Consider the following 12072-nt stretch of genomic DNA (forward strand, 5'->3'; position numbering starts at 1 on the left):
ACTGTCAAAGAGAATCCAGAATTCCAATCTGTAAATTGAACAATTGAGTTGAGCAGTCTGTTTTTTGTCTTCATTGGTGATATTCAAGTGATAGTTGAGCACACTGTTCATTTAATCTATTTGCAGTGAACCTGTGCTGGGGTTTTATATAAATTACCTGTTTCCACCCAGTAACAAACTGCCTGACCCCACATCGCTTCCTGTGTGCAACAAATAAAGGGAGTGCAAGGTGCAGGTGGGGGTCCTATTGCCTGTAACACAGGAAGTGAACTTACAAACACCGTGGCAGGAAAAATCCGCTTCATCTGAATCTAATTGAAAATAAAGTTCAGAAAAAAAAAACAGTAGGGACTTGTTGTTTTGCCAATAAAAGGTAGAGGAACAGCTTCTATTTTTTTTTTCTAAATCAAGCACCTCTGAATGAGGATTCTGTTTAAACAGCAGTTCAATAGTATTATGCATAGTTACACTGTGCTTCATGTGTAAATAAGGTTGCCACCTGGCCATATAATTCTGGAACACTGTGAGACAGAACAGGATTTTGAAGTTGCCTTTAAACTGAAGGAAATCAACATGTGAACTGAGCCCTAAACCTTTGTTAAATTGATTCTGATGATTAATTATCTTGAGGCAGCATGACAATACAATAATAGCTTTTAACAATTGAAATAAATACATAAGTACATCATCAATATTTATTTATTTTATTAATAGTTTTAAAAATATATATTTTAAAGTTTCTTTATAGTTTCTAATAGTATATCACCTTCTCCCACTGAAGTCATGAACACTGGATCAGTGTTTTTATTTAATTGGGAGAGTCAATGTAAATTTAGGGCTATATATCACTAATTAATAGGATATAAATAGCATATTTTAAATATTGAGCTCTGAAATATCATTTTGTACAAAATAAAAATAAATATCTTGAATAAACCTACACATGTGTTTATTCAAGATGCTTTTTTTTATTTTGTAAGGTTTGTATTTTCACAATGATTCGGATAATTAAGAAGCAGTATAATTTAAGCAAGTGCTCAGTGCTCAGTTCACATGTTTATTGCTTTCAGTTTAAGGGCAACTTAAAAACCATGTCCCGTCCCAAAGTGTTCCGGAATTATGGGGCCAGGTGGCAACCCTATGTGTAAATCTTTTTGCACGATATATGTAAGTACGCAATTGTATCAGGAAACGGTTAAGGTTATATCGTGCAAAAAGATTTACACATTAAGCCTATTAATGTGTACATCTTTTTGCATGATAACATTGCAATTGTGTGTAAGTGCATGTGTATTTGCTAAGTAAATGCTATGTAAATACACAGTAGTTGGAGACACAGTGTAAAGTGTTACCAAAAACAGTTACAGTTTTCGGTATAATATGTAATGTCTGGCAAGGAATATTTAATCATTTTTTGGAAACGCACCCTTTAATAAAACTTGGACTCTCTTAAGCTCCTGGACAGACATGCTGTGTACTGGCTCTGCAAGTGGTGTGTTTTGTATCTCTTGTATCCGTTTTGGATTAGAAAAATATTCATGTTTCCCAGACTTTGGCACGGGCTGTCTTCTGCTCACGGCTCACCGTCGAAAAGAAAATTACATTTCCCGAATCAATATAAAGCACGCATTGTGTGGTTTCAGATATTGATCGCTTCTCTGTTATTAAAACTGTTTCATTTTGAATGCACTGGGGTGCTTTATGACACAGCCACGCATACAAAACCTCTTTCTGTTACTTTTATTAGAAGCCTTAAAAGGTCATTTTATATGTAATAGACAAAATGAATAATTGTTATTTTCTGTATTTTTGGAGGCTCCCTGCAAGCCATGAACAAGACGCGACGCATCATGGAGCGGGGTGGCACCTTCTTCTCCAACGCCTTCGTCACCACGCCCATGTGCTGCCCCTCCCGCTCCTCCATGCTGACTGGGAAGTATGTGCACAACCACAACACCTACACCAACAACGAGAACTGCTCCTCGCCCTCCTGGCAGGCCCAGCACGAGCCGCGCACGTTCGCAGTGCACCTCAACAGCACCGGCTACCGCACAGGTACAGCTCTCTGCAGGAGCAGCTCGGATCCACAAGTCAGGACTACATGTTGTTCCAGCGATTACCCTCCCCTCCCCTCCATCAGCAAGTACACTAGATTAATAATCATAATTTTAATAACATTCAGAAAAAACATAGCTCAAGGTGAAAGCAGCCAAGAACATTTCCACAGCTCCACCCAGGCTCTGAAATACATTACTGGAAATACTGTATGCCTGTCAGAGGATGCATTATAAGGGACTCCCAATAATACAGTACATGAAAATAACACATGTGCGCTCAAATGAAAATCTGAAATACTGCTCTAGTAACACTGAAGCCGTCAGGTGTTTCAGATCAGCCTCTTGTCCCGTTTGACAGATAACCATCAAACCAGCAAGCCGTCTCCCAGCAGGCAAGTTTACACAACATTATTCAATGTTCTCGTAGGTCCCTCTATTGGGTTAATAACACGTTACTAACCCTTAAAACCCATCTGTTTCCGATTCGTATCGGCGTCCCCCTGCATCAGCTAGGTTCCGGTTGCATCTGAATACGCTACACCACTGGTACGAATGCATTGCCTCCACTAAGCTGAAATTCTGCAGAGTCTAGACTTGTATTGTTGTTGCTTGATTCTGGTCCGACGACATGGTTCTGTACAAATGCACATGTTGCTGAAGGCTTTAAAGAAGGCTGCTGCATTATAAAACCTTGGATAGGATTCCTTTAAGCAGATTTAAATGTGCAGATACAACAATTCCCCTTTTATAATAAGTAGTTTGGAGCCATAGGTAAGGAACTGTGCACTTTGTATTCCAGCTTGACCTATGAAGCCATGACTATGCCGCACTATAACCTGGTCTGTGCTATAAAGGCTAGATAGAAATTTGCACAAATGAAATAACAGTATTTGTGCCACAGGCTGGAACCATGCCTTTATCTGCAACATTTATAACTCAACTAACACCTGCAACCAAAGCCACAACTAATACATTTAGTGCTGAAACACTGCTTCAGTTTTATTTGATTTAGGGGAATAAACAGAGCTTATTTTTACAGAAGGGTCTGCATTTCATGGCTTCTGTTGCCCCTGGACATAATGCAAAGAGCTCTGTGAAATATCGCAATGTGGTCTGTGTTTAAAAACCCGGATTACTCTGAGATAATAAATGACTTCCATAATGTGAATAAAACAAACAGTCATAACCCTTTCCTTTTTTAAAAGATATTTACAGACATTGCATCACACACATTTAAAAAAAAACTAAAACTTTTAAACAAGGTTGATGCCTGAGCCCACATTAATACTATTAGTTATTAGAAAGTAAATCTTCTAGTTTTTCAAAAGTGACAGATTTATGAGAAATTCAGATTTTATTTATAAAAAATCATTGAAAAATGAAGTACATTTACGTGCAATGTATATGAAACTGGTCATTCTATAAATGCGTGTTATTCTTTTCTAAGATATTGTAAAAGCTTGTATCAAGCTACATACGCATACCTTCAGAGAGTATTGATAAATGGCATCTCTGCTGTGTGAGACACAATGGGTGCGTTCAATAGATTTAAAGAACAGCTGCAAGTGAAGAAGAGCTTACACGTTTGGCAGTACAAAAGGCAGTAAATGTTCACTTGTTTTATCACCAAATTTACAGCAGTGCAGAAACTTCTGCAATGGGCAAGTGCAGTCTAAGTGAGATGTTTTTGTTTTTTTTTTCCTGTCTCTTGTCTCAGCCTTCTTCGGGAAGTACCTGAATGAATACAACGGCTCCTATGTCCCGCCCGGATGGAAGGAGTGGGTGGGCTTAGTGAAAAACTCCCGATTTTACAACTACACCCTCTGCAGAAACGGCAAGAAAGAGAAACGTGGAAATGAATATCCTAAGGTACTTGCTTTTAGGTCCCCTATATCCAAGGAGAATCGCGATCCAGCAGGTTACTCATCAATCATTAGAAATACTTAATGAAAAAGAGAAGTAATTGATAAACTGAAAACTCACTTTTAATAATTAGCTACAGCATATTATATATATATATATAATATGCCACTATAGCAATGTGAATATGTGGGTCAACGTTGGTCAACACTGCAGGGAGTAAGCCCCAGTGGGGTATTCAAATAGAATTAAAAAGAAGCAATATTTATACCCACCGGTATAAATTCAGTCTCTATTAGTTTACTTACAGTGCTTTGGTTTACCAGGGCCAGTAGCAATCAGAGTTGCCAGTGTTTTAAAGCAAGCATTAAAATAACTCCATGATCTACCCTACAAATATAGCCTTCTAAAGCAGCAGTGGTCTCGTTTGACGAGGGTCATTCTCACAGCTGTGTTTGTACCAGGCCAAGTATCCAGGACACAGATTTTAATGTGTGGGAAGGTCCCTCCAAAGTGATTTGTGCCTCTTAGTGTTCCAGGACCTGCATTTGGGTTTTCATCCCAGGCCAAGAAATTCTCAGCACGTGGGACTGATTTGGTTTATGTGTTGTCATCCTACTGTGGCAAGACCTGGCGAGAAGAAGTCATTCCTCCCATGAAGAAAAGAACCTCCAAAGCAAAAACAGAGCTTGTTAAATGTTTCCAAAGTGGTCACGGAACAATTGATTCCACCCCTCGCAGGAATTATTGTTGAAGATTTGTGTCATTTCTGAGAAGCTGCGTGCTCTTTGAAGCACAAAAATCACGTTTTTGTGAGATTCAAAGATGTTGCCATGGTTGTTGCCATCCCTACAACACAGAACCTACAATTAGGTTATTTACAATTTCAATTGCATAAAAACATTTGAAGTTCAACATTTTTATGCTGGCAAAGATCACTAACAGTTGTGCTGTGAATTTGAACCAGCAGTTCTATAATCATGCAATTAAGCCGTGTACCTTTGTGAATGAGCCACTTACAAAAAATAGACAACCCTATTGAGTGGATTATGTAGAATAATTCACTCCTGAAGTAGCAGCAATGTATTTTTGCAAAGTATATGTACACTACTATATTATTAGATCATTATAAAATATCTGAGTGGAATAATTTTTAACTAGGCTTCAGATCCATTCATACTAACATGTTATTTGTGGAATAATTTTAGTGTCTTATAATGTTACATGTTGTGTAACACTATTTCTTTTAATAGGAATTGTTTAATATTATTGGTAGTATTATGCTATTGTTTAAGAAATAGATGAAGGCTTATGGAGTTCTGTACTGGTTCCATGAATGAGAAAGGATGTTTACTGCTTTCCTCATGGTTTAACTACAGCCCTCAATGAATGTTCGTGGAGCATTCTGTTCGTACGTTGCGATTGGAAAAGAAAGCACCGTATTCCTTCGAATTAAAGACGCCCTTGAATTTAACACGCAACCCAAATCTCTCATCCCTCAACTTGAGGAAAAAAATCAATTGAAGGTGCATTTACAAAGATGCATGATCGAGAGGTCCTGATTGGCTGGGGGGCATGGCCGGGGAGCCTACACATGCTGAACGCACCACGGCCACAGCTACATAGCCGGGCACTGAGCGAAAGCTTGCTTTCTTTACATCGAGGAGGAGAGCGTTCGCGCCACAGGATAACTACGAGGGGACCCTTCAGCTTTGGGCAGTCCTGTCTTTTGTGGGTGATTTTAATACACGCATCACTATACTGTACTCGAATATGAGATGCAGGCCATTTTTTGGAAAAAAAAAAGAGGTTAAAAAAGTGTGTTTTAAATTCGGAGGAATACGATATGTTTGAAAGTAAATTAAACAGCTGAATTCAGAGAATTGCTTTCCTTAGGTCCAGCTTTCCTTAACGTATCATTGAACTTCCTTTGTGCTTGTTTTTCCTCTCATTCAGGACTATCTGACTGACCTCATCACCAATGACAGTATCAACTACTTCCGTATGTCGAAGAAGATGTATCCCCACCGGCCCATCATGATGTTGATCAGCCACGCTGCCCCCCATGGGCCGGAGGACTCTGCCCCACAGTACGCCAACGCTTTCCCCAACGCCTCCCAGCACATGTGAGTTCTCAGGCAGCAGCCCCTACTGAGTTTAAGATCAGCAGCTGATTGAATGGACTCCATCAGTGTGCGCTTTCTCAAGCTATCAGCTAAGGCTATAAAAAACCTCTGATAAAACATGTTGCTAATTTCTGCTAAAACTGGCTGAGTTTCACTCGCATGATTCCAGAAGATTAAAAGGTAGGGAAGTGTAGCGTGGATTAAAAGCTAGGGTAAAACAATCAGCTACACCGAAAAGAGAAACAAGGGTACTAAGTACCTCGTGGAATGGGTATAATTTACACAGGGTAATCAATATGACATTATTACCTGGGATATTAAACATAATTCCAGCTGAGTGTTTGTGAAAAAGCTTATTGCATGCTGTAAAAATTTCAGCTATTTGTTTTCATGTTTCTATCTCCCGTAGAATAGGGTAAATCAATTGAACCAGCACCCTTAAGAATGGTAGAAAGTGATTCAGAAAAAGAACAACTGTATATTGTAGTCGTGCTGCCTTCTTAGCCACACAGCAAGCGTGTGAACTGCTATGACAAAAATGCTAAACCAGTAGATTACAGATAAGCCACATTCCACAGTCTCTTTTGTCCCAGTGAAATGCAATTTCCCTACAGTTTGTCTTTAGCCCTGATGTCGCCGATTTGTAAATTCAAACAGTTCACAGAGCCTAAAATGTGTCTTCTGTGCAGCTTCCCAGGCTGAGTAAAGAGTGAGTAGTCAATTAGAGCCCCCCCCACCCCCTCTTAACAGGATTGCAGTAACCTTCTGTGTCCCACTACTGTGTGCAAGATTTCAGTATTCTTCAATAGCAGCTGCAGATCTGAGCGTTAACATAATGTTAACCTGCAATCACATTCTCTTTTTCTTTCTCTCTTTTTGTTCGCGTGTCACTTGGCAGAGTTAATGCCCGTCCACAATGTCATTGTGAGGTTGTAACTGCGGTAAACACCTAACTGCTCTACTGTGGGTGTCGTCAGACCGCCATTCCCAACCAAAATGGAAGAAATTCCTGATTTATCCTACAGACCAACAATACATAAAAATCCATCAAGAAGTGAGGTCCCAATCTGGTACTTATTTCCGAAAAGCTGAAAGTAAATCTCAGTGAAATCGCTCAGGACATTATTAAATTAGAAGATGCTCCGCACCAACGTTACTGAAAATTTAAAGAGCACCCTAACACATACATGTGTGTGCTGGAAATAGAGAACAATGTATATTTAGAGAATATTTCTATATTTAAAATGACAATGTAACTTACAGTTATAGTGCTGTGTATTTGCAGATACAGGAGCCAAGTAATTATACTTGTATATCCCAAAATTAGCAATTTAAATTCAACAGCTCTGCAGTAATTGATTCAATTAAATATTTAATCCTATAGAGTAGAGATACAATTATAGCACAGCTGTAGCCGCTGTGGTAGACAGAATACTTAATGGCACTCCTGCATTGTATTTGTTTCTGGCCTCAAGGGCACAATAGGGTAAAAACGTTTGACAATGTGCTGAGGGTACGCAGCTGAAATCTCTGTATGGGGGCGGAACACACTTCAGCTCTGACCCCTCGGAGAACTCTGTGGTATTAAACACAATGTCAAGGCATACTATCACACTGAATAATCTTCACTTATGTAATAATAATGATCCACAGTTATTTCTATACCCCAATCACCAAACCACGCCTCTGGCTGGTGCCAGTTTCATCATCCACCTCCTCTTTTCTCCCATACAAAACAGGTCTTGTACATAATTAGCGCAATATGAACAGTGAGAGAGGGGAAAATGGGACAAAGCACACATTTCTTCTGCCTGTCAACATAGTTTATTTTATTACACAACACTTGCTGAATATAAAGCAATTTGCATTTCTTGGAAAAAGGCATTTGGAAAAAAAAAGTACGCAAGGGCATGTCAGTAGCAGTCTAAAAAATGTGTAGTACAGCCCAGGGGAAACAATAGCAGTGTATAATATAGAATAGCAGTGTATAATATAGAATAGCAGTGTATAATATAGAATACGAGTGTATAATAAAGAATAGCATTGTATAATAAAGAATACAAGTGTATAATAAAGAATACGAGTGTATAATATAGAATAGCAGTGTATAATATAGAATAGCAGTGTATAATAAAGAACAGCAGTGTATAATAAACAATACGAGTGTATAATAAACAATAGCAGTGTATAATATAGAATAGCAGTGTATAATAAAGAATACCAGTGTATAATAAAGAATAGCAGTGTATAATAAAGAATAGCAATGTATAATAAAGAATACGAGTGTATAATATAGAATAGCAATGTATAATATAGAACAGCAGTGTATAATATAGAATAGCAGTGTATAATAAAGAATACGAGTGTACAATAAAGAACAGCAGTGTATAATAAAGAAAAAGCATTGTATAATGAAGAAGAGCAGTGTATAATAAAGAAAAGCATTGTATAATAAAGAACAGCAGTGTATAATAAAGAAAAGCATTGTATAATGAAGAACAGCAGTGTATAATAAAGAACAGCAGTGTATAATAAAGAACAGCAGTGTATAATAAAGAATACGAGTGTATAATAAAGAATAGCAGTGTATAATAAAGAACAGCAGTGTATAATAAAGAATACGAGTGTATAATATAGCCCAGTGGTATAATAAAGAATAGCATTGTATAATAAAGAATACGAGTGTATAATAAAGAATAGCAGTGTATAATAAAGAACAGCAGTGTATAATAAAGAATACGAGTGTATAATATAGCCCAGTGGAAAGAATAGCATTGTATAATAAAGAACAGAATTGTATAATGAAGAACAGCAGTGTATAATGAAGAACAGCAGTGTATAATAAAGAATACGAGTGTATAATAAAGAATAGCAGTGTATAATAAAGAACAGCAGTGTATAATAAAGAATACGAGTGTATAATATAGCCCAGTGGAAAGAATAGCATTGTATAATAAAGAACAGAATTGTATAATGAAGAACAGCAGTGTATAATGAAGAACAGCAGTGTATAATAAAGAATACGAGTGTATAATAAAGAATAGCAGTGTATAATAAAGAATAGCAATAGTGTATAATAAAGAATAGCAGTGTATAATATAGAATACCAGTGTATAATAGAATAGCATTGTATAATAAAGAATACGAGTGTATAATAAAGAATAGCAGTGTATAATAAAGAACAGCAGTGTATAATAAAGAATACGAGTGTATAATATAGCCCAGTGGAAAGAATAGCATTGTATAATAAAGAACAGAATTGTATAATGAAGAACAGCAGTGTATAATGAAGAACAGCAGTGTATAATAAAGAATAGCAGTGTATAATAAAGAATAGCAGTGTATAATATAGCCCAGTGGAAAGAACAGCAGTGTATCATGAAGAACAGCAGTGTATCATGAAGAACAGCAGTGTATCATGAAGAACAGCAGTGTATAATAAAGAACAGCAGTGTATAATAAAGAACAGCAGTGTATAATAAAGAATAGCAGTGTATAATAAAGAATAGCAGTGTATAATATAGCCCAGTGGAATAGCATTGTATAATAAAGAACAGCAGTGTATAATAAAGAATAGCAGTGTATAATAAAGAATAGCAGTGTATAATAAAGAATAGCAGTGTATAATAAAGAATAGCAGTGTATAATAAAGAATAGCAGTGTATAATATAAGAAAGAGCATTGTATAATAAAGAACAGCAGTGTATAATAAAGAACAGCAGTGTATAATGAAGAACAGCAGTGTATAATAAAGAACAGCAGTGTATAATAAAGAACAGCAGTGTATAATAAAGAACAGCAGTGTATAATAAAGAACAGCAGTGTATAATAAAGAACAGCAGTGTATAATAAAGAACAGCAGTGTATAATAAAGAACAGCAGTGTATAATAAAGAACAGCAGTGTATAATAAAGAACAGCAGTGTATAATAAAGAACAGCAGTGTATAATAAAGAATAGCAGTGTATAATAAAGAATAGCAGTGTATAATAAAGAATAGCAGTGTATAATAAGAACAGAAATGAAGAACAGCATTGTATAATAAAGAACAGCAGTGTATAATAAAGAACAGCAGTGTATAATAAAGAACAGCAGTGTATAATAAAGAACAGCAGTGTATAATAAAGAATAGCAGTGTATAATAAAGAATAGCAGTGTATAATAAAGAATAGCAGTGTATAATAAAGAATAGCAGTGTATAATAAAGAACAGCAGTGTATAATGAAGAAAAGCATTGTATAATAAAGAACAGCAGTGTATAATAAAGAACAGCAGTGTATAATAAAGAACAGCAGTGTATAATAAAGAACAGCAGTGTATAATAAAGAATAGCAGTGTATAATAAAGAATAGCAGTGTATAATATAGCCCAGTGGAAAGAAAAGCATTGTATAATAAAGAACAGCAGTGTATAATGAAGAACAGCAGTGTATAATAAAGAACAGCAGTGTATAATAAAGAACAGCAGTGTATAATAAAGAACAGCAGTGTATAATAAAGAACAGCAGTGTATAATGAAGAACAGCAGTGTATAATGAAGAACAGCAGTGTATAATAAAGAACAGCAGTGTATAATGAAGAACAGCAGTGTATAATGAAGAATAGCAGTGTATAATATAGCCCAGTGGAAAGAACAGCATTATATAATAAACAATAGCAGTGTGTAATATAGAACAGCGTGGTATAATGAAGAATATCATTGTATAATATAGCCCAGGGGAAAGAATAGCAGTGTATAATATTGCTTCCCCTAATTTCATGTGATTCTGTACCCAGCCTTGTTATTACACAAGATGATTGTTCAGGTCACAGACAATCACAGGTTTCTAAGGCAATCAGGTTTTTCCATTTACTAAGAATGACTTACCATGTCCTTAGCAGCTGGAGGCTTTGGGAAGAGTCTGTTCAGTTTGAGAGGATTTAATGGGGAGTAATAAAGAGGAGGCAGCAAGGTGGAAGCAAAACTAAACCACAGGAGCCCTGGGCTCCTCCAACACATCTCCTAATACAGCCTGGGATGGGAGTAAAGTTTTCAGCATGTTAAATCGGTTTAAGCAGTGAAAACTAACCATCAATACATTTCACTGATTCCAAAAATCTCTTGTGTGGATCAGTTAGAAGGGCTTAGTTATGGGGACCTCAGATGGCAACATGAAGTCATTAAACATTTTATTTTGTACTGGATTATTAAAAGTGTACTTACATTAGTTTAAGTTGAATACCTTTTAAGTACCATTTGTAGTTGCGATAAAGATGCATTGAAATTGATGCTATTTTGTATTCGGGACTGCATTAGCACTATTATACTTGAGAATGTATCCCAGTCGGTTGCAGCATTTTTAGCAGGATTGTCCTGTCAGCTGAATTTACAAGTGATTTACGGGACAATTAGGTTTAAGAGGGAATATGCTTTTTATTATAATGTGATTATTATAAGGTGATAAATAAGCATTCAAACTCAACCAACAGTCACTGTGTCTGACTTTATTTCTTTGTTTATACTGATTGTCACCTTATTGTATGAAAAGTAGTCTTTTCGACTTGCTTAACAACAAATTACATTATCTGTGTGAAGACAATAAGAAAGTTGCTTAGACAAGGCATTTAAAAGGGGTTCAGCTGAGCAGAATGCAGTAACACTCTTTTGATTCTGCCAAGTTCAGCTGAAGGCTTCTAACTATCACATTACAGCATATCACTCCCTCGACGGTTTAAGCAATAGTCTGCACCTATTATTCTGAAAAGCAGGATCATTCAGGGTTAGTCAAGCGTGTGTGGGTTGAATCAAGCGAAATGAAAGAACACAAAATGGATGGGAGGTAAAGACGTTTCATTTGTTATATCTGGAAATGATTCTGTCCTGTCATGCTAATAGGGCTTTCACACCGAGCTGTCGAGTAATAATATCTATATCTTCCCTGCACTCCACACTGCCATTTCTATGAACCAGGCTCCAGTACAAAACCATGTTATGCATTACAGTTGAAGGCTGCAGTATATTAGCAAGTCTTGAAGGCCAGTACAGTTTCTG

General features: G+C 36.7%; 1 protein-coding gene across 5 annotated transcripts in view; it reads left to right on the top strand.

Moving 5' to 3' along the window:
• LOC121298021 (extracellular sulfatase Sulf-2-like) overlaps positions 1–12072 on the top strand; it is an 89173-nt gene that overhangs the window by 61195 nt on the left and 15906 nt on the right. For all 5 annotated transcript variants that reach the window (XM_041224732.1, XM_041224730.1, XM_041224734.1 and 2 more), the window contains 3 exons: positions 1816–2055; positions 3775–3926; positions 5874–6043. In XM_041224732.1, coding sequence (XP_041080666.1) covers positions 1816–2055; positions 3775–3926; positions 5874–6043 — 562 coding nt within the window. The remainder of the gene's footprint in view (positions 1–1815; positions 2056–3774; positions 3927–5873; positions 6044–12072) is intronic.

Source organism: Polyodon spathula, chromosome 23, assembly GCF_017654505.1.
Source record: "Polyodon spathula isolate WHYD16114869_AA chromosome 23, ASM1765450v1, whole genome shotgun sequence".
Taxonomy (NCBI): Eukaryota; Metazoa; Chordata; class Actinopteri; order Acipenseriformes; family Polyodontidae; genus Polyodon; species Polyodon spathula.